The sequence below is a fragment of the Pezoporus flaviventris genome, unplaced genomic scaffold (genome assembly GCF_033815535.1).
Source record: "Pezoporus flaviventris isolate CSIRO_AGI_PZ_B2104156 unplaced genomic scaffold, CSIRO_AGI_Pfla_v1 ptg000031l, whole genome shotgun sequence".
Lineage (NCBI taxonomy): Eukaryota > Metazoa > Chordata > Aves > Psittaciformes > Psittacidae > Pezoporus > Pezoporus flaviventris.
Window position 1 is genome coordinate 54,974,430 of NW_026892579.1, and position 21,170 is coordinate 54,995,599.

The following is a 21,170-nucleotide window of genomic DNA, read 5'->3' on the forward strand; positions in this document are numbered from 1 at the left end:
CTAACGGCATGGTCATCAGCTACAAAATCCCACTTGTATTGCAGCCAAGAGAAGAGGTTCTGCTAGGGAAAGCCTCTGGACTTTGGTCCTCATGATGTGCAGATGTGCTCCAGCTCGGGAAGACACACTCATCCTGGGACATGTCAATGATCCCAGCAGCTGCCCATCCACATGGTGGAGACCACAGTTGGAGCAATCAGACCGAGCCTTTGTTCTGCAGATATTACAGGACCAAGAAATATTTTAAGCTAATATCAGACCATCAGAGCTTTTGCTCTGGGGGTTGTAAAGGTTTCCCATCTGGGAGGTTTATGTTAGCTGGAGGTTGGCTAAGGCCCTGGACTTGTTTAAGGAGGTGGTGGTACCCAGATCTCCCAGTATGGTGTGTCCTAGGTAATGGGAGCTTCCTTTTCAAATTCTCCTGTTCCCCAAATCCTCACATACCTTTGCCTCTTGACCAAGTGGGACAACTACAACATCCCCTCTCTTGCGTCCCGAGCATAACTGCTGCTGTTTCTTCTTGGGAAGAGGGACACCTTGGACCAGATCCAAAGCTCCTCAAAGCAAGTCCAGGTCACCGTTCTCTCACACATTTCTCTAATCCCCCAAGGTCAAACGTGCCACCCAGGGCCTGATTCGGTTGCCTCATGCTGTGCCATCTGAGATGCCTGAGGTTTCCAGGCCATCTGTGCAGGGCTGGAGAGCTGCAGCCTTTTGGAACAGCGCTTGAAGGCCATGCCAGGGAGATGTTTTACAGGACCTCAAGCAACATCTGACACCATCTCTGCAAGCAGATGAATTTCTCCTCCTTGCCGCATGCAGAATCAGAGTTTTCACCTTAAAGAAAGCCTGAAGGGTTGTGGTGGATAGAAAACCTTTGCAACACCAAGCCAGTAGGACTGAGGACAGGATGCACAGGGTCCAGGATCTTCTCTGCTCGCCTGTCACCTGCCTGGAGCCTCATCTGAACCCCACCATCCCATGGAGTTGGAGGAGAGGAGGAGTGAGGAAAGCTCTGCAAGCTGGATTGGGCTGCAAGGCAGGATGTGCTGAAGATTTATTTATTACATAAAGGTATTATCCCCACAATCTCTTTATAAACCAACTTTTTGCCATCCATGCAGTAATCCAGCATGGGCTGAAGAGATGGTGCCAACCTGAAGTTTAACTCTAGCTGCCTGTTAACATGGAGCAGAAGCTTGTCCCTTCCTTCCTCATCAAGAATGATGTCTGTGCAGCAAACCTTGTCCTTTGGCCTTGGCACTGGAAAACTGGGTTTGATAAAAGCAGCAAGTACCAGGGACCTTGGCTACGGAGTGAACCTAATCCTGCTTTTCACCTCTGTCTCCCCATTTCCCTCTCTGCTCATGCTCTGCAATTTAAGAAGTCCCAGTGCTGAGTTTTCTTTTCCCTGGATTAGGCTGCGTGTGTTGGCTGCAGCGGTCTCGGTCAGATTGGCTTCAGTTCCTTACTGTACATCTGGTCCTCATCTGGAGCTAAAAGGATAAACATGTCTGCTGTTTGGGAACTGCTGGCACGTTCGAGCCCTCGCCTTGGTGCCTCTCTGCGAGCGTGATGTGCCACGGCTCTTCATCCTGACAGACCCGGCAAATCCGATTGACTCCAATTAGTCACATCATTGGAATGTCTCTCATTACATATTAATCTTATTCCCAAAGAATATTGAGCGAGCTTTGCAGAAATCGTATTTTTGCAGCCCAAAGGTTCCCCTTTGCCTTCAGCTGCTTTGCTTCCAGCTGCTCCAGCTCCATCCAAGCCTCCCTGCTTTCGTGCCGGCAGAAGTTTTGCTCTGCCTCCTGCTGTCCTGCCCAAAATGCCTGTGGGAGCAAAGCCTGCAAAAGTACCAAACTTCTCTTCCCAAACCTCACCAAAACACTGCCCAAAACAGTTTTGTGGAGAGGTTCATCCCTATAAGCAGGTTTTGACACGGGGCTTGATCTTCAGTGGGCTCAGCTGGTGTCAGAGCCAGGGGATGGGGCTGCATTCCATAGGGTTTGCATGGTGCTGCAGGGTGGGAGCGAGTCCCCACAGCCGCAGGGGCTGTGTCGCTCGAGCATCACCCAGCTCAACCTCCTCCCTGCTTCATAAACCTTAACATGCCTCCTCTTAACTTCTCTCTGCAGCCAGTGCATCACCTCACAGCTGGATGAGCTCCTGTGTCCTCCCACCACACCGGAGGGGCGAAATGATGAGAAAGCCCTGCTCGAGCAGCTCGTCTCCTTCCTCAGCGGCAAGGACGAGACGGAGCTGGCTGAGCTGGATCGAGCTCTAGGGATCGACAAACTGGTCCAGGTAAAGAGAGACCCACTCATGGGACCTCCTTGAGGTCATATATGGGGCCAGATGCTGGGGCTTGACATGAGCATGGAGGAGGATTTCCAACATCTGGTAAGGCCAGATACGAGTGGGAACACACGAGTGCATCAGATTCAGAGATGATACTTAACACCACGCTGTTCTCTCCCCCCGCGCCAAAAAAGCTGGAAAGTAGCCCCATGAAATACAATATCTCACTTCTCTGCTTTTCAAACTCCATCCCCCATGAGAACCAGCAGCCTGGCAGAGAGGCGGCCAAGCAGTTTCAGCCCCGGGTGGCTCATGTAACAGGGAGAGCTGGCAGGCTGTGCCGCTTCCCCACCTTACCAGGGGGATTAGGGCATGGAGGAGCCTTCCAGCTGGAATCCCACAGCCTGGGATTCCTGAGCCTGGGTTGTGCTGCCTAATAATATATCTAATGGCCTCGCTGGTATGAAACCGTGCAGCCCTTACTGTCAAGATTGGCTTACAGTGCAGCTGCCCTTCTGTCTTGGGTTGAACCACAGGGAAAAACTGCAAAAATGAGGTTTGCTTTTACTCAGATAGTGCTGGGGCCTCAGTTCCTGCAGCTGAGCTCCAGTGGAGGCTCCCTCTTTGCAGATACCCCTTGGGGAAGATGCCTTGGAAGGGTCCAGGGTTTCATAAATAACAGGGTATGGCAAGGGGAGGAAGCTGGCTGCAGGGGAGCTCGTAAGGGATATGGAAAATGAGATGGATCGCTTGGGATTTGTCTTTGAGTGGTTTCTTTTTCCGTGCCCCATAGCACCCACACACATGCTTTTTCCAAAACAAGGAACAGAATCAAAAGCCTGTTGATAAATGGTGTGTCCTAAGAAAGAAGCTTCTCAGAGCAAATCCCTCCAACTGCTCAGCACCTGATCCTGCATCATTTCAGCCCAGGGGTGGGAAATCTCCTCCTCTAGCCCCAGTGGGATGCCCTGTGCTGCACGGCTGTGAGGGTTTATCTTTTCATTGGAGATTTGAGGGACCTGTCAGTGAATTGATGCCTTAGTGGGGTATTTCCCACATCCCTCTTCTCAAGGCTGTGTCTCCAAAATCACCACCTGCCCTTTTCTATTTGTGAGAGTTAGGGGTAGGGAGTTCAGCCTCGGAGCAGAGATGCTTTTGCCAAAGATGCAGCTGCAACAGCTCAGTGTTTTCACAAGGGTTTTGCAGACTCAGCTGGCACAGCTCCACAGCAACCCATTCCTGCACCAGACAGGCTCCAGCAGCATCGGACCACTGGATTGAGATGCCCTCGGATGGCACCTGATGCTGCCACACATCCCTGCACCGATCTGGCTCTTCCCTTGACAAGGAACACCCAGCTCGGGGGGATTATCTCATGTTTGGACCCTGACCCAGCTTTTCTCCCATCCAGGGATAATTTCATTAATGGGAATCTTGGTTTTTTTCCATGGCTTCGGCTGAACCTCAGAAATACTTTGAATAGTTCTATGAAATATTTGCTTGAAATATATCTTTAGAGAAACAACATGTCAGCATAAAGGCATCTTTGGGAAGAAAACATGTTGGTAGTTCCCCTCCAGACTGTGTTCTTGGCAGGTAGGGGTTCACATTGCCTGACTTCACCAAACCCACTGTCTTCTCTGTGCTACCATGGTGGGATGGGTTGATCCACACCCAGTTTAACCAAGAGGCAGCTGGAGATTGGGTAGTTTGGGGAGAAAAGAGTAAAAAATCCTCATTTCAACAGGTCTGTCATTTCTGACCATTGCATGGTGCTGGTTTATGTCCTGGTACCCAGTCCTTGAACTGTGTAAGCTCTATCTAATTGATCCTAAGCAATAGATTTTTCCTCACCACCATTCACATAGCCTTATCCCTGCCTTCAAGCCTCAGTGCTTTGATGGGCACCATCTACCTAAATACTAAAGGCAATGGGATTTGGGGATGCGCTGTGTGTGGTTTCTCTTCACACAGCTTTCTCTTCAGGCTTCTGGCTCCAAGTTGTTACTTCTCCATGGGTTCATAGCTCAAACAGCACATTTCTGTGCCTGAGCCAAGCTAGAGCAGTGCAGAATATCTGCTGGTGTGGAAATTGTCCCTTGGCTGTAAAATGGATCATTTGTATAGGAATGGCTGTACCACAGACCAAAAGGTCCTGTCTCCCATGAGATACTAGCAAGGGGTGTCTGTGAGCAGGGCAGAAGTAAAGCCATGCCTTCTGTTAGCTCTCCCAGTCCTGGGGGTTCACGGCTCCCACCCTTTGACATGGCTGTGTCTGAGGTACCCTTGGGGCAGGTGGAACCCTCTGCCTCCAGCTGAGCCTCTGAACTGCACAAAAACAGGAAAGGAGAGAGAGCACAAACTATTTCCTGTGGCCACCAATATGGTCTGAGGGCTGGAGCATCTCTGCTATGGAGACAGGCTGAGAGAGCTGGGCTTGTTCAGCCTGGAGAAGAGAATACTCCAGGGAGACCTTACAGCAGCTTCCAGTGCCTAAAGGGGCTGACAAGAAACTGGAGAGGGGCTTTTGACAAGGGCCTGTAGGGACAGGACAAGGGGGAATGGCTTTAACCTGACAGAGGGGAGAGTGAGATGAGATCTGAGGCAGAAGTTCTTCCCTGTGAGGGTGGTGAGGCCCTGGCACAGGGTGCCCAGAGAAGCTGTGGTGGGGCTCTGAGCAGCCTGGTCTAGTGGAAGTTGTCCCTGCCCATGGGAGGGGGTTGGAACTGGATGAGCTCTAAGGTCCCTTCCAACCCAAACCATCCTGTGATTCTGTGATTCAGGTCAATCCTCCAAGCCTTAGGGTCTGTCCAACCAGGCCTGCTGCAGTTTGGAGCCCAGATGAACAGCTCAGTGCTAGCAGACCCTGCAGGAAGGCAGAGGAAGACAGCATCACCTACTGCTACCCTGCTGCCCCCCACCAGCACAGGGGGATGAGCCCTGAGCCCTTTGGCTTGGCTTTGATTTTTGCTCCCAAACAAGATGAAAGAAATTATTTCCATCCCTCCAAGGTTTGCTAAGCCGCAGGGAGCAGGTGTTTAATGCTCTCCTTGATGCAGCACTTGAATCGCTTGGGCTGGAGCCTGGCGCAGGGGATGAGGGTTCCAGGCAGCAGCATCCTTACAAGCTATCTTCCCCATGCTGGACACACCCTCATCCCCTCTGAGCTCTCACATGGGAGTTCAGTGTCTGGTGGAGCTCCAAAGTGATATTTTCTTCCCCTTTGCCTTCACCAGGGAGGTGGGCTGGAAGCCCTGACGGAGCGGTTCCAGCCCCAACAAGCCACCCCACCACTCATGATGGAGCAGAAACCCGGCATGTACCCCCAGCCTTACTCCTCCGCCTCTCCCACCGCCAACCTCCCCGGCGCTTTTCCTGGCATGGTGAGGCAGAAGCCATCCTTCGGACCCATGCCAGTGCAGGTACCACCGCCCCGCGGCGCCTTCCCCACCAACATGGCCATGCAGCCCCGGCAGACGCTCAACAGGCCCCCGACGGCCCCCAACCAGCTGCGACTTCAGCTGCAGCAGCGGCTGCAGGGGCAGCAGCAGGTAATTCTTCCCCCCCCCTTCACATCCCAGGGCTGCAGGCAAGGGGGATGGAGAGACCCTCCATCCTGCCTGCAGCCCATGCAGCCCAGTCGAAGGGGGTTGGATAGGTGGGAATCTCCTGCACTGGAGTGTTGAAGATGTCCCTGGGTTTTCTTTCTCCCCTCCAGCTGATCCATCAAAACCGGCAGGCGATCCTCAACCAGTTTGCAGCCAATTCCCCAGTGGGCATCAACATGCGGGCAGGGATTCAGCAGCAGATCACACCGCAGGTAAGTGGGATGCGGGATGGTCCTCCAGCTCGGAAAAAATGGGGGTTAATCCCATGCCAACCCTGTTAGCACAGCCTGGCTCTCTCCTCTCTCTTGTTAACGGGAGAGAGAAATTCTCCTGCATGCAGAGTGGTGGCTACAAAACAAGCTGCTGTAGGTTGGGTTTATCTTCTTCACCCTTGTTCCAGCTCCTCCACCTGCTTAAGGTATAAATACTTATATTTAGAAATAATTATATTAATGCTTAGAGAAGGATGTGCTAATGTGTTTCATTGAGAAGGATCTTTAGGAAATAGGTGCCATCCTTTAAACAGCAGAATCTCTGGTGAACCTTCTTAAATCCCCAGCACATAAATTCTTGTTTGGCTTCTAATAAAGTGGATAAAACAGCTGCTGGGTATGAGGAGAAGTTGAAAAGCACAAACAAGTTCTGGTGACTTTATTCCATTTCTTGGAGAAGCCTCTGCCTTTGGGGAAGTGGTGTGGCATCCCTAATGTGCTGTGGGGAGCATTAGTGGTAGGGAAGAGGTCCGAATGGTTCCCGTTGTATCTCCCAATTTCAGCTGCTGATGTCAGGCTTCTTAAGATGATCAGTTCCAACACATCTGGCTCAGCCATAGGGGGAATGAGCCCATAGTGATGGAGAAGCTCCTGGAATGGCGGGGGGGTTTAACATCTCACAACCAAAAGAGTTGAAGTGAGGGATTCCAGACTTTGGTGTGTGGGAGCATCTCGGTGAGGGAGGGCACAAGGGGGTCCTGCAGCAGAGAGGGGAGGTCGGTGGCAGCCAGGTGACTGAGAGCCTGTTTTCCTGGCTGAGGCGATGCTACCACCCCTAGAGTGCTGCCATTTGACACGTGCAGGGGATGAGCTCTAACAGCTCTAACATGCTCTGCCCTGCAAATGAACCAGTTCTGAGCATTCTGGGGCTTTTCCAGCTTTCCTTGCAAAAGGAGGACAGGCACCCCAAGCCAGAGAAGGGGAGCACCTGCAGCTGGGGGTGTTCTGAGCTGCCTGCCAGAACTGGAGGGTGATAACCAGGGCATCTCCCTTCCTCCTCCACAGCCTCCCCTCAACGCCCAGATGCTGGCCCAGCGGCAGCGCGAGCTCTACAGCCAGCAGCACCGGCAGCGGCAGCTCATGCAGCAGCGAGCCATCCTGATGAGGCAGCAAAGCTTCGGAAACAACCTCCCACCCTCCGCTGGGCTCCCGGTACAGATCGGAGCCGCTCGCTTGCCCCAGGCACCCCCACAGCAGTTCCCTTACCCCCCAAACTACGGTACGACCCCGGGAAACCCTCCCACCTCCACCAGCCCCTTCTCGCCGTTGGCATCCAACCCCGAGGCCGCCGCGCTGGCTAACCGCAGCAGCATGGTGAACAGGGGGATGATGGGTGGCGTCGGAGGGCAGTTCGGCGCTGGGATGACCCCGCAAATGCAGCAGAACATCTTCCAGTATTCAGGATCAGGTACGTTGAGCAGTTGGTTGCGCTGGAAAGCTGTCTGGCTTCATCCAGCCATCTCACCTGGCCTGCGTGCTGGTCTGGTCTCTGGTTTCCACCTCCCAGGGGGACCTATTCTGGTCAAATCTCAATAAAAAAAGAAGCTATTGTTTGGGAAAATAATTCCACAACTTCTTCCTTGCTAATGGAACTGCAAGGCAGTCCTCTACGTTTCCCTTCCTTAAATATCTGTGCTCTAAAAAAAGCCAAAGCCTTGCTGGAATGGCTGAAATTAGCTGCAGGCATCTTATGCCTCTTGTGTGGGCACCAAGCTCCTGAGAGATGAGCCAGTGCAGATGGGCACTGTCTTGAATATCTTCACATTCAAGCATCACTAGTGAGTAGACAAAACTACTCAGTGGCTGCGATAGCCCCACAGGAACCCCCTTTGGCATCATCTCATCGTTACCCTGGCTAGTTTCCAGCCAGGTGTGATGCTAAAGCGGAACACCTGCTGATGGAAACCACTTGAGGGGGGTTTCCCTGCTCCTTCATCCCTGAAATATTTGCATTTGAGCGATACAGCTGCTCAAAATGAAAACCAGAGACTCTGAGACCGAAAGTCACGGCTGATGCTTCTGGTCTGATGCCAGCAGTTGCAAGGGAGGAGGAGGGAATCGGGGCTGATGGCAGGGGTCTGGCCACCTCTGACACTGTCTGTCCTTCCCCAGGCATGGGCCAGCAGAGCGAACCCACCTTTGCTCCATCACTCAGCCCCAGCAGCCCCCTGATGTCACCCCAGCTCCCACCTTCGCAAAGCCCTATGCTGCAGCCAGCTCCACCGACACCGGGCTACCAGTCACCTGACATGAAAACGTGGCAACAAGGAGCCATGGGGAATAGCAAGTAAGATCATGGTGGGGATAGCCTGGAGCACGCAGGTGACACACACACAGAGCAGGTGGCACATTGACACTGAGGTGATGATGCCCTTGTAAGGGACAGTGGTGCCTGTAGGGGACACCTGGCTGAAGACACTTGCTGAGCTCAGGCCATGTTCTCCTACCATGATGTGCTCCAGAAGTCACCATAAACCCGGGCCCGTGTCTTTGCCTCAGCTTGGAGGCAGCCAAAAGCCCACAGTGTTTAAATGAATGAGCATTTGTGTTGAGGAAGACATGAAGCATGTCTTTCATTTTTAATTAAACAAGTGGCTTAATTATGTCTCATGAAAGTGGCCTTAGAAAACACAACAATAAAGCAAGTCAAGACCAGCAGTCCCAGGTCACTGCATGTCCCTCCTAAGATGTGTCCAGCTTTAACTTACGGAAGAGTCACCAGACTTGTTGCCTTTTTTGCATGAGTCACGTTTGAGCATCAGATCTCCAGAAATGGGGCAGAGGGAGAAACACAAAACCTCACGTGGTTTGCCTTGGTTTTGCCTTGGATATGTCCAGTTAACCCAGCTAGCCTGTCCTGGTCCAGCAGCACAGAGCAGGAGGTTTACTGGGCTGGGTGGAATGAGATGGGAGCTCTGTTGGAGCTGGGATGTTTCATGCCTTGCGATGGAGAGCTGTCCCTCTGCCTGGAGCAGCTTTGGAATCAATTGGGTGTTGAGGAGGGCACAGGAAGGAGTGTCAAGGGGTGAACTCAGTGTCACATCAAATGGGGCTTTGCATCTGCCTGACCCTTAATGCAGCACAAAGCCCTGTAACGATCCCTCTCTTGGCACTGGTGTTCCACCAGCCCCTATCAAACTGAGCAGCCTCCTGCTCCAGCAGGAGCAGAGGGTAGATGACTCTGCAGCAGCCACCTCCCTTCCTCCAGCCTCCATGCTGGCTCAGCCTTGCTGCAGGCAGCACCTCTAATGTCCTCCTGACACTCCCACTGTCCCCCGAGGACCAGCAGGGCTCCTGCCACAGTCAGTCTTGGCATTCACAAAACACAGGCTTGCTACTGTGGCAGCTCAGGCCACCCCCGGGTCTCGACCCACACCTCGAGGTGCTTCTCCCCACCACATACACCCAGGTGATGCTTTTTTCTCCCTCCCTCAGCGTATTCAGCCAAGCGGGACAGAGCCAGCCAGCGCCTGCTCAGCAGGGCATGTACAACAACATGAGCATCACTGTCTCCATGGCGGGAGGAAACACCAATGTCCAGAACATGAACCCCATGGCTGGACAGATGCAGATGAACTCGCTGCAGATGCCTGGGATGAACTCCATGTGCTCAGAGCAGGTCAGTTCCATGTCATCCCTGCCCCTGGGATGCTCACAGGGATTTAGCATTCACTCCTTTGGCCCTGGGGTTACCAGTATCCAAAAGAAAAACACCAAAGGTCTGCCTGTCTCCACTGGCATTATCACTGTGCTGGAGCCTAAGACCACTAGTGTGTCCCCTGTGTCCTCAAGGAATGTAGGGCTGTGCTGAGCATCTCCCACACCTGTAGTGGGCTAGCAGTGGGTGCATGTGTAGTCATGCATCCTTGGGGAGCTGTGAAAACTGGGAATGAGAAATGGTTGGATACAGGACCTTTTGCGAGATCCTCCCCAGGCCAGACTGAGATGCCTCCAACTATTTTAGCTGCTGGGGTTTGTCTCGGCATCATTAAACTCCTGGCCTACTGGTTTTATGCTGGACATTGCGGGCTCCAGCTTGCAGTCTCCCTGGGGAGAAGCCAAAGGGCTTAGCAAGGAAGGGGACTGGTCCCTCCCATAAGCTGGCCACAGTGTACAGGCTGAGCTGCAGGCATTTGCCCCTCTTGCGTTTGGGTGGGATTTCACAGTCCCTGGAGGTGAGATGCCCCCGGAGCCAGCAGTGGCACCGGGCAGAGGTTCAGGAGGTGGGGAGAAGGGTGAAACAGGTCCACTGGTATCCCCGCACTGATGCCCCAAAACTGTGCAGGTCACAGTGCAGGGAGGATGCTGGCAGCACAGTCCCCTGGCACTGCCCCATCCTGAGCATCCCTTCCCCAAATCCCCCTAAAACTCAGCTCGAGAGGGCAGCTAGCGATCCTCCTGGCTGAGCCTGGATCTTGCTTTTGACAGGTAAATGACCCGGCGCTGAGACCCGCGGGCCTTTACTGCAACCAGCTTTCCTCCACTGACCTTTTGAAAACAGAAGCAGATGGGGCGCAGGTCAGTAAGAAACTGCTAAGCACATCTCAGGTACCCCAAGGAGTTTGACGAGTCACCAGCCATGCTGGCTCAGCACGCTTGGTTTCTGCTGGGGCTGGCCCCAGTTGAGTTGAAGCTACCATGGTCCCACCAGCATTGGGTGACAGCAGCCCTTGGGGATGCCAGCACTGCTCACCAACTCTCTTTACATCAAAATTCACACTGTTGCCGTGAGCGCTTTCAGCCTCCTCACTGGTGTGGAAGAGCAGTGGCACCGCAGCTGAGCTGGAAAAACAACTGAGTGTTGGTGTTAAATGCCCCTCTCCCCGGCTCCCAGCTGACAGCAAAGGGGGATAGTTTCTTTCCTAGGCTCGGCCATCACTGGAGCGGCTGCTGGTGCCTGCGCCACCGCGGTGCAGTCAGGCCACCACGTTAAAAGAGTGGTGGAGTGAGGGAATTTGGATGGGGGAGGCTCTGGGGGCTGCATCCACCCCTGCAGGCAGCGCTGCTGGATGCTGCCCATCCCTCTGAGCACTACCAAAGTGTGCCCAGCCACACACCAGCACTGATGCCTCCAGCTCCTGGGGACGATCTGGTTCCATCCCCATCTCTTCCAACATCCACCAGTGTCCCGGCGTTGCGTCTCCCTTCCCAGCTGCTCAGCTATAGGGACACACCGGCAGCGCCACTGAGACGCACCAAAGCTCTTAATTTCAATCAAACAGCCGCGCTGGACCTCGCTCACCACCACTACCACCCCACGTCGTGGCACGACCACTGGCACGCCGCCATACTGCGGCTCCCCTCCATCCAGGGGATGCCAGGCTGGGCTGGTTTTTTGGGGGTGTTTTTTCCCCCAAAATCCCATTTTTTTCCCTTTTTCTTTTTTTTTTTTTTTGGATGAGCAACGTTATGAACCTCGCAGAGCCGAATGAGTTGCAGCGGTTTTCTTTTTATAGGACAAGAAGACAGAAGAGTTCTTCTCTGGGGTGGCTCCAGACTAGAGGAAGTCTCTAGTGAGTTTCCACTTCACGTAGTACCCAGATCCACCGCCGCCGGCCCCTGCCCCGGCCCCGCTAAGTCCTCTCTTCTCTTTTGTGTCCCAGCAGGTACAACAGGTTCAGGTCTTTGCCGACGTACAGTGTACAGTGAATCTGGTAGGAGATCCCTACCTCAACCCGCCGGCTTCCTTGGGCACCCCGAAGAACGCCGCCGGGCCGCCGCCGCCACCGGGCCAGCAGAAGAGCCTTCTTCAGCAGCTACTGACTGAATAACCGCTTTTCGAGGAATGTGAAATTTAAATAAGAAGACGTACAGAGATATATAAATATATATATTATATATTTTTCTGAGATTTTTGATATCTCAACCCGCAGCCATTCTTCAGCTCGTAGTGTTTGGAGCAAAAAGGGGGGGGGGGTGTTTTATTGAGGGGGTGGGGGGCTTCCCCTTAATCTTTTTTTTTTCTTTTTCTTCCCCTTTCCTCCCCTTTTTTCCTTCCTCTTCCCTTTTTCCTCTCCCTTCTTCCCTTTTTGCCTCCCCTTCCACTTTTCCCCCTCTTCCCCTTTTCCCCCTCCTTCCTCTTTCTCCCTCCCTTCTATTTTCCCCTATAAATTCCTGCCCTTCCCCCCCCCCCCCCTTTTATTTTCTCTTTTTATTTTACAAAGCGTTGGATGTGGGCGAAGTGACGAGGCGGGACGGTCGGTTACTCGAGCCAAAATTACAGATGATTCTTATTTTTGTAATCATTTTGCTGGCTTCTTAATCCGGAGGAAGGTTTCTCGGGGAGGCGGGGAGGGGGAGAAGGCAGCTGGAGGACTGCGGCGGCGGCAGGAGGAGGAGGAGGAGGAAGAGCAATCTCAGTTTCAGCTGGATCTGTCACTGATCACGTCTCGGCGCGGGGCACGGAAGGGGATCGGCGCTGGACTTGTGCGGGGAAAAGTCGTTTTTGTTATTCACGCTTCAAACAAAAGCCCTTCTCTCCCCTCCGCCCCAGCCCGCTTGTGCGTACAATCAGCTTTTTCTAGCAATCGTGAGTTTGTCGGTTTTAAAGAAAAAAAAAACAGAAAACCAAACAAAAAAACAAAACCCAGAGTATTTTGACCCACCATTTTTTCCATGTTTTATGCTGGTTTCAGGCCTCCAAGCGAAAAGGGGGGGGGGGGGGGAGGGGGGTTACAACTTGTATATTGCAACAGGAGGAGGAAAAAAAACAACAAAAGACAAAAAAAAAAGGACAAGAACAGAACAGTTTGGGGAGAAAACTGCAATAATTTTTAGGGGGAAGGATGGGGGGAGGGGTCTGTCAATTATTGTAGATAAAATTTTCTGATTAAATATGAAATAAAATTAAGCAGTCGGTTGTTTCTGCTTTGATTGTGTTTAACAGCTGAGGTAGCTTAAACTATTTAAAATAATAATAAAATAATAATAATAATTGAATTCTCTGCTGGGAGACAGCTTATTTTTTTTCCCCCTCAAGCCTGTCACTGTAAATAGCTCTGAGCTCTGTATAAATTTGGTTTCTTCTCTTTTAATCCGGGTTGCTTTTAATATTTACTGATGACTTTTATTGGAGGGTGGCTGTGGAGGGGCTTTTTCCCCCCAGTCCCCTCTAAAATCGCGCTGGTGTGTGGAAAAATGTGTGGCTTTATCGATTGACATTTGCAAGAGTTAAAAGAAAAGAAACAAAACAAAGAACCCGAGTTTCCAGCGAACGTTTTGGTGTTTCTGTGCTGGTGGGGATGCCGGAGCAGTGCCGATGGTGTTGGCAGCGGGGGGGGGGGGGGGGTCACCCCGTCCTCACACTGGGAACTCCTCTGTCACTACGGTTCGTGGCACTGGGAAGCTGGAAATCAGTGACTGCACAGAGTTTTGGGGGCCTCTTAAATCCCAAAGCGCTGTAGAGAAAATATATACATGGCATGCGTGTGGTTAGTCCTGCCAGCGCACACCCTCCAGCCCTGAGTTCAAGGCGGTGAGGAGCTGCTCCACATTCATCTTTAGTGGTGGAAAAAGGGGAAATTGGGGGTTACAAATGACATTAACAGCACGCCCAGGACGGAGAGAGTTGGGGCACACGTGTTTCTAGCTGACAACGCAATTTTTGTGTTAACCAAGCCGCTCGTTGCAAACGTTTTTACTGTAGGGGCAGCGCGGGGTGTGCAGCGAGTCCCGGCTCGGCGGGCGCTGCCGCCCTCTGCTGCTCGCACGGCTCCTGGCAGGGTTCATTGAGAATTGAACCATGGATAAACCGGCCCCTCTGGTGCGAGCGAGGAAGAGGGTATGCGGCATGGGGCCAGAGCCATGGAGGTGGGAGACACCGGGAACACTGCCCAGAATCCCTGGGGAGGACCGGGACACTGTGTCTGCAGCTTGTGGAGCACGGGCACAGGGAAAGCAGCCGTGAGGATCATAGAATGGTTTGGGTTGGAAAAGACCTTAAGATCATTCAGTTCCAATGCCCCTGCCACGGGCAGGGACACCTCACACTAAACCATGCCACCTAAGGCTCTGTCCAACCTGGCCTTGAACACTGCCAGCGATGAGACATTTACCACTTCTTTAGCAACAGGGAAGCATAAAGGGCTGCTCAACGGAAAGCCCAGCCCTAAAAAGCAGCAGAGAGATTTTCAAATGCAGCTGGACCTAAAAACTGAACCTGCTCACACTGCAGGGTGGAGATGTAAAAGCACACTGATGGCTCACAGCAAGTTAATATAACACAGTCACATTCTGCACAGAATAACATTTAATCCTCCCCACCAAAGAGGTGTTTCACACTGTAAATGCTATCACCGTGCAAGATGACTACCTGCTGCTGAGCATTAGCACTCCTGAGGCACAGCAGCTTTCCTCCCAACTCCCACCCAGGAGTGAACTCGGCTTTGGCCCAGGAGAGCTGCCAGTGCCCGGTCACTTCAATAGCTTAAATTTTTTCAGGTGCTGGTGCACTTGGTCCTTTGGGTAGGGCCTGAGCGCCAGGCAGGTGGCCGTGTTCTCAGGCTGCTCGGTCCACACTTCGTGGTCAATGCTGTGCTGCTTCAGGGTCTCTGCCAGTGCCGTCAGGGCGGCCTCATCCGGAGCCTGGGGAGAGACAAAGTGTGCTGTGAGAGACCCGGAGCCTGGGGAGGGACAGTGTGCGCAAGGGCTGGGGTGGGAGCCACGGGGAAGAGGCAAACCAAGGGAGGTTGTGCTGAGGCCAGGCCAGGAAGGCAACCAGCTGCCCGCATACAGTTAATATAGACAATCCCCATACTTTATCTCTTACCCCAGAAGCATGTTGCTCTGGCAGATCCTGGCTGCACTGCAGCCTCTGCAAGCACTGGAGTAGGAAAGAGGGGTTGTGAGCCAGCACAGGTTGTACGCCCTCAAACCCACAGGTTCTTCCCTGGCAGGCTGGCCTGGCTCAGCAAACAACTCTGCACAACCCTACACCCACACCGGGGCTGCTCCCGTCACCACCCCGCCTCGCCCTCACGCAGGGGCTGCCGTGCGGCCCCGAAGGGCATGAGGCCGCGGTTCATTCCCCAGGTGTGGCGGAAGGGACGCCTGGGACCGCGAGGGCAGCCCGGGGTAAGGCGACTCAGAGCCGACCTCCCCCTTCCCGCTGGGCCCGGCTGAGGCCGCGGATGCCCACTGACCCACAGACCCACAGCCCCACTCCCACCCCCCAACACTGTGCCGCTGCCCCTCCGCTTCGGCCGCCCCGCTGAGGCGGCGCTCCCAGCATGCCCCGCGGCTCCCGGCGTGCCCCACGCACCTCCAGCACGACAGTACGCATGGCGCCGCCCAGCTCCAGGTAGGCACGGGTGTCGGGGTGCTGGCGGTGTCTGTGCGCGGCTGCCAGAGCGGCGTGACAGCCCTGAGCCACCACCGCGCCCAGCGGCCACGACCGCGGCGGCCGGGCCAGATCCCCCCGCAATACCACGTACTGCACCAGCGCCGCTGCTGCCGCTCCGGACGCCGCCATGCTGCCGTACAGCGCCGAACAGCCTACTGGGAGGCGGAGTGATGCTTGTGGAGAGGCAGCGTCGCCGCCGCCATTTTGTTGTACGGCGAACGGATGGGCGATCTGGTGACGCATTTCCGGCGGGGTGGAGGCGCGCAGTTCGAGCGCCAGTCGTTGCGGTGAGTGTGGGAGCTGCTGTGGGGCCGGGCCAGGAAGGGCACCCTCGGCTGGGGCACCCCGGGGCCCTGGCGCGGAGGTCCTCAGCTCCCCCTTTGTCCTTCGGTGGGGTCCCCGGTGGTCGCGGCCCAGCCAACCCCACCCGTGTGGGGAGGGCCCCGGCCCTCCCCCGGCGCTGTGGCGGCTCTCCCATGTCCCGCGAGTCGCGTCCGTCCCTGCCCGGCCGGGTGCAGGGTTCCTGAGGGGGCTGGTTTCAAGTAACGTGTTAACTTGTGTCGTTTCAGCCGGCGGGCAGTGGGCTGTACCTGCTAGACCGGCCCCCGCCGCTTCACGGGGGTCTCATTGCAGCAGCAGGAGGAAGGTTCCCTGAGGAAGAGCGCTTTCTGCATCCACGTCACCACTTCCCAAGGGGTGGAGTGTGGCCAAGGAAGGCTGACGTCTGTCTTGTTGCTCGCAGGAGAGCAACAAGGGAAGATGGACAAAGGGAATATGAATGCATGGGATGGTGAGCTGTCTGGGGCAGGACATCCAATGCCAGGGCCTCACCACCCTCAGAGGGAAGAAATTCTTCCTAAGATCTCATCTCAGTCAGGTTAAAGCCTCTGTCAGTTTAAAGCCATTCCCTCTTGTCCTGTCCCTACAGGCCCTTGTCAAAAGCCCCTCTCCAGCTTCTTGTCAGCCCCTTTAGGCACTGGAAGCTGCTCTAAGGTCTCCCTGGAGCCTTCTCCAGGCTGAACAAGCCCAGCTCTCTCAGCCTGTCTCCATAGCAGAGCTGCTCCAGCTCTTGGAGCATCTTCCAGGCCTCCTCTGGACTCGTTCCAACAGCTCCACATCCTTCACACTGGGGCCGCAGAGCTGGGATGCAGGACTGCAGGGCGGTGTCTCACCAGAGCAGAGCAGGGGAGAATCCCTTCCTTCGACCTGCTGGTCACAGTGTTGGTGATGCAGCCCAGGACACGGTTTGTTTCTGGGCTCAAGCGCACACTGCTGGGTCATGGAGAGCTTCTCGTTGACCAACAGCCCCACGTCCTTCTCCCCAGGGCTGCTCTCAATCCAGTCTCCGCCAGCCTGTGTTTGTGCTTGGGACTGCCCTGAGCCATGTGCAGGACCTTGCCCTTGGCCTTGTTGAGCTGTAAAAGGTTTGCACTATCCCGCCTCTTCAGCCTGTCCAGGTCTCTCTGTATCTCATCCGCTCCCTCCAGCATGTCCACTGTATCACACAGCTCAGTCCCAACACCAAGCCCTGAGAAATGCCACTGGTTTTCACTTTGACATCAGGCCATTGACCACAACTCTGCCATCCCAGATTCCCCAAAGCCTTTTCACCAAATGTTTGCCCGCCCTCTCTCTTTCTGAACAGTTATTGTATGTACTTTCTTTATGAACCTGCACTGGACCTACTTTGTTTTGGATTCCATAGTGCAGACCACTGTTAATCCTAGCCTGGAATTTTGAGCTTGTTGTGCTTTTCCTTACAGGAGTGCTTGCTCACCTGGAAATGCTGGAAGCGCGGGTTCATGAGGCAGCCATGAAGCAACATGAAAAGGAGCTGCAAGAAGAGAAGCTCACCAGGCTGAAAGCAAGAGTGAAGGAGCTGAGACTCCAAAGGGATGAGCTGCGGGCTAAAGTGGATCTGCTGGAAAAGAAGGTGATAAAGGGCTCACTGCAGATCTGGTGGAGGGCTCTGGTTTGTTCCTGCTCTCAGGGGGTGTATTCACTGAGGTTACTTATATAGACTCATATCATTTTTTTATTTTCCCTTTTTAAGTGACACACAGTCCTGGTGTCCCCTGTTTTCAGTGCCGTGTAGTCCAGAACTCTTGTGTCTACTTGCTTGCAGGTTGTGGGGCTGTTTCTGAAGTCAAGAAAGAGCTCTTCCCTCCTCTTCTGTTTCATTTCTCCCCTTTTCTGCTTGAAATGCTGTCTTGCTTTTCTCAGAGCCAGGTTATTATTTCTCTGTATCCTCTTCCCTGCAGGTGACACATTTGTGTCAGTGATTTCTGATCTCTTTTTCTATTCTGGCATTTGTAGCAACTTGACAAAGAAGGAGCCACATCAGATCCAGCACAGGCCAGTCCTAAGACTGTTTTACAGTGGAAGATAAAAAGCCTTCAGGCAATGCTGCAGGTCTTTTACCTCACAGGTAACACCCTGAGATCTGTGTGTGTTCTGCCAATGGCTGCATTTCTGGGGTGCTAAATTTTGGAAACAGAGCCTGATGGGAAGTGTAACTGCTGCTCTTGTGCTTGAAGCCTTCAGAGTCTGAAACCATTGGAAGAGCAGTAGCTTTGTAGTTTCCTGCCTTTCACAGGAGGCCTCTGGGATGTTGCAGGAACTGTTATTTACTGAACCACATCATTTAGACTAAGACCTGGATCCTGGAAAATGTGTAACTGCCTTAGGAATGAAATCTTTGAGAATTAGGGAGTTTAAGTATCCAGTACTCTGGGTCTTCCAAGCAAGCCTGTGAGGTCAGCACCCTCTTTTTATCTGCTTCTGGGCTTTTAAAAATATTGGTTTCCAAAAAGAATCACCTTTGTTCTGGACAGTGTGAGGATGTGAGTCCTGCCTGATGCAAGGGGACTGAGCCCCACCATGAGTACTCCTGTTGTTCTCCTTGAGGCAGCCAGGCACTGCCTTCCTCACACAGCACACACTGCTCTCCCTATCATGTTGGAGCCAGGACTGTGTTTGGAATTGGCAGCATAACTTGGTTATTGGGAATTTAAGCTACCATTACGCTGCTTGAATATATTAGAGGTCCCTTATTTACAAAGTTGCTGCGTTTTATGTCTTTAAACTCTTGCAAGTCCTCCTAGGATGCTCCCTGAGCAAGCCTAGGAAAAGGACCCAGCACCTCATACAGCCTTTGTTGCTTCAACAAAGATGTCCTGTGGCAATGAGTTAAAGCACTGCTCAGTAAAGCCCTCTCTCTCTGGACCCAAGGGATCAGTGGGAAGCTGACCAGGCAGGGAGTGTGCTTCTGCATCAGCACAGCTTACGAGGGCACCTACTTGGATTCTTACTCCCTGGACCTGCTCACCAAGTCAGAAGTGCAGATTTACCACCACTCTGTCCCCTCCTTCATCCCCCTGGAGCAGATCGCCAAGCAGTACTTGCAGACGGACATCAGGCGCTTCTTATCCGTCTTGTCCGACCACCTGAATGCTTATGTTGGGAGGAGGTACCAAGCAGACCAGTTACAGGTACCAGTGGCTGCAGCAATACTCTTCACCCATGTGGTATACCAAGTGTTAGGAGTCTGAAGTGCTGGGGGGGAAACTTGACAGTTTTCTTTATGTGAAGCACTGATGGTTGTGGTTTTCAGAACTTTGCTAAGTTACCTCATGTCTGTAAACTCAGTTCCATCCACTGTCACGTACTTGGGTGTTGTCTGGTCGGTCAGTTAACATTTACTGCCAAGCTCCTGAGGCCCCTAAGCAGAAATAGCTGTGATCTTGTAAAAAGCTGCTGGAGGGCATGGCTTAGGGGCTTATTAAACTCTTAAGAACACTGGTTTATTTAAGTCTTTTCCATGCAAAGACTGCTCAAAGGGCATGCCAGGCTGGTGCTTGGGGCACTGCGCCTACCAAAATCCCAGCCCTGTGCTGATGGACTTCCTTCCTAGCTTCACATTTCAGAAGTTGTCTTTGTCCCTTCAGGAGCACTTTTCAGACCAGATAAAAGGAACCTTGCGGAGAAACTCCTTGTGTAACTTGCTGGTCTTTAATTACAACGTGTCAAGTAAAAGCAAGACATTTCCATTCAACGTGAGGCTGGTTTATGGTGATCTCTGTCGCAGCCTCCCCACTGAAGTCATCGTTTCCTGCACACGTAAGCAGACCCTGCAGGGGTCTGTCTGGGGCAGATGGGGTGGGCAAAGCGTACTGTGGTTCTGCAGATGAGTGGGGGTTCTTTCTTGTTGAGTTTAAGGACAAAAGGAAGCAAGCTGTCATATTTCTGAGGAAGAAAAGATTATAGAAGGAATTGTGTGTAATCAGTGCTGGGTTTTGAAGCAGTTGTAATTCATCCCTAGCACAGATCTCTTGCAACACTGGCAAGATGGGATGGCTGGAGGGAGGGAAATACAATGGGGGTGAGAAGGAAAAGTTTGAGTGCAAGCTTGGATTGCTTCAGATGGACAGGCTGCTCATTCCTGGTTTTCACTTACTCAAAGTGCAGTCTGGTATGGTCCCAGCTGGATCAGGACACTGTTTCCACAAGTCCCACAGATAGAGGCCAGCCTGTACTAGTGTGCTCTGTGCACGTGGGAGAGTCTGGCAAGCAAATCTAGCCAGAAACTTGGAAGCTGTCAAGTCTTAGTCATAGAATGGTTTGGACCATTCAATGACAAGCCTAGCTCCCTCAGCTTCTCCTCCTCTGTAGAAGTGCTTCAGGCCTTGGAGCATCCTTGTGGCCTCCTGCAGACTAAATCCAATGAGTGTCTTCTGAGATAAGAGAGCAGTGAGGTGGCCCAGGCTCCTGCATTGCTGTCCTCACTTTTTGGCAGTGGGTGTTTCTTAAGGCACTTGCTTTCCGCAGCCGTCAAATCCCGTGGGGGAGCTGCAGCATTCTGAAGGATCGGGAAGGAGGGTGAAGGGTTATGAGAACTAAAACTGTGTGGTGAGGGAGAGCAAGAGACTCCCTCAGAACAGGAGAAGAATGAGAAGTAAATAGTTTTCTGTTGGCAATGTGGTGTTCCTTTCCCCGCTGATCCATCCTTCTCCCTGCCAGCGGATGCTGCTCCAATTCTAACAGAGGCTGCCACAGCTCACTCGGACCTGTTCCACCGCGTGCCCCTGCACAAAGCCTTCCGCTCCTTCAGCAGTGCAGGAGAAACCCTGGATAGGACACCCTAAGCTGCCCTGCCTGTGGGAGCTGATCTCAAAGCACAGGTGTTTTCCATGGACTTCTGCTGGGAACCTCCCAAGTAGCGAGTGACTGAATCTTGAGAGCGATGTTTCCTCGAGGCTTTCAGGCTCTCCTGTTGCAGGTAATCTTCCCCTAGCGCTGTGCTGCTCGCGTGTCTGAATGCTGACTTCTGTGGTTGGTGCCACAGATCTTCATGGCTGCAGGAAACATCTCACAGCTGGGATTAGACATTGTATTAAAACTTCAGGATCTCGGTGTTTTGGGGGCAGTGTCCTGCGGATCGTCCAGTGCACCCCACAAAGAGGGGAGTGAGCAGCAAAATTGGTGTTCTGCTTATTATAGCCAGGAAAGGACTTTGTGTTAGAAGCTGGAAGGGGCTGAGGGACAGAGGTGAGGTTTAATTATTGCCAGCAGCAGCCCCTGCCCTCAGCAGGGCTGCATTAACCCCCAACCCCTGAGCCTCAACACTGAGTTTACCAGAAATTT

The 21,170-nt window shown here is 53.1% G+C and overlaps 3 protein-coding genes across 12 annotated transcripts in view; 2 read left to right on the forward strand and 1 right to left on the reverse strand.

Moving 5' to 3' along the window:
• The window catches only part of NCOA1 (nuclear receptor coactivator 1), a 132,299-nt gene extending 120,263 nt beyond the window's left edge, over window positions 1-12,036 (forward strand). For 4 of the 9 annotated variants that reach the window (XM_061461096.1, XM_061461102.1, XM_061461098.1 and 1 more), the window contains 8 exons: window positions 2,145-2,313; window positions 5,544-5,858; window positions 6,026-6,127; window positions 7,193-7,595; window positions 8,300-8,474; window positions 9,623-9,806; window positions 10,616-10,705; window positions 11,791-12,036. In XM_061461096.1, the coding sequence (XP_061317080.1) occupies window positions 2,145-2,313; window positions 5,544-5,858; window positions 6,026-6,127; window positions 7,193-7,595; window positions 8,300-8,474; window positions 9,623-9,806; window positions 10,616-10,705; window positions 11,791-11,958 (1,606 nt within the window). In that variant the 3' untranslated portion in view covers window positions 11,959-12,036. Of the gene's footprint in view, window positions 1-2,144; window positions 2,314-5,543; window positions 5,859-6,025; window positions 6,128-7,192; window positions 7,596-8,299; window positions 8,475-9,622; window positions 9,807-10,615; window positions 10,706-11,643; window positions 11,701-11,790 lie in introns of all 9 variants that reach the window. The other 5 variants (XM_061461100.1, XM_061461104.1, XM_061461099.1 and 2 more) reach the window with 3 other exon arrangements.
• Window positions 12,037-12,314: 278 nt separating this feature from the next.
• On the reverse strand, window positions 12,315-15,806 carry PTRHD1 (peptidyl-tRNA hydrolase domain containing 1). Of its 2 annotated transcripts, XR_009744651.1 has the most exons (3): window positions 15,447-15,806; window positions 14,499-14,770; window positions 12,315-13,584 (listed from the first exon to the last, which is right to left on the reverse strand). XR_009744651.1 is itself a non-coding variant. In XM_061461072.1 (2 exons), exons 1-2 carry the CDS (start codon window positions 15,768-15,770, stop codon window positions 14,600-14,602), a joined length of 495 nt encoding a protein of 164 aa, XP_061317056.1. In that variant the 5' UTR covers window positions 15,771-15,806; the 3' UTR covers window positions 14,418-14,599. The 2 variants fall into 2 exon arrangements, 1 of the variants encoding a protein (XP_061317056.1); XM_061461072.1 differs by lacking the exon at window positions 12,315-13,584 and having other exon boundaries at window positions 14,418-14,770.
• Window positions 15,807-16,127: 321 nt separating this feature from the next.
• CENPO (centromere protein O) lies at window positions 16,128-20,680 on the forward strand. Its single transcript, XM_061461071.1, has 6 exons — window positions 16,128-16,317; window positions 17,291-17,460; window positions 17,844-17,955; window positions 18,759-19,018; window positions 19,475-19,646; window positions 20,547-20,680. The coding sequence occupies exons 1-6, from the start codon at window positions 16,287-16,289 to the stop codon at window positions 20,669-20,671; spliced, it is 870 nt and encodes a 289-aa protein (XP_061317055.1). The 5' UTR covers window positions 16,128-16,286; the 3' UTR covers window positions 20,672-20,680.
• The last annotated feature ends 490 nt before the right edge of the window (window positions 20,681-21,170 follow it).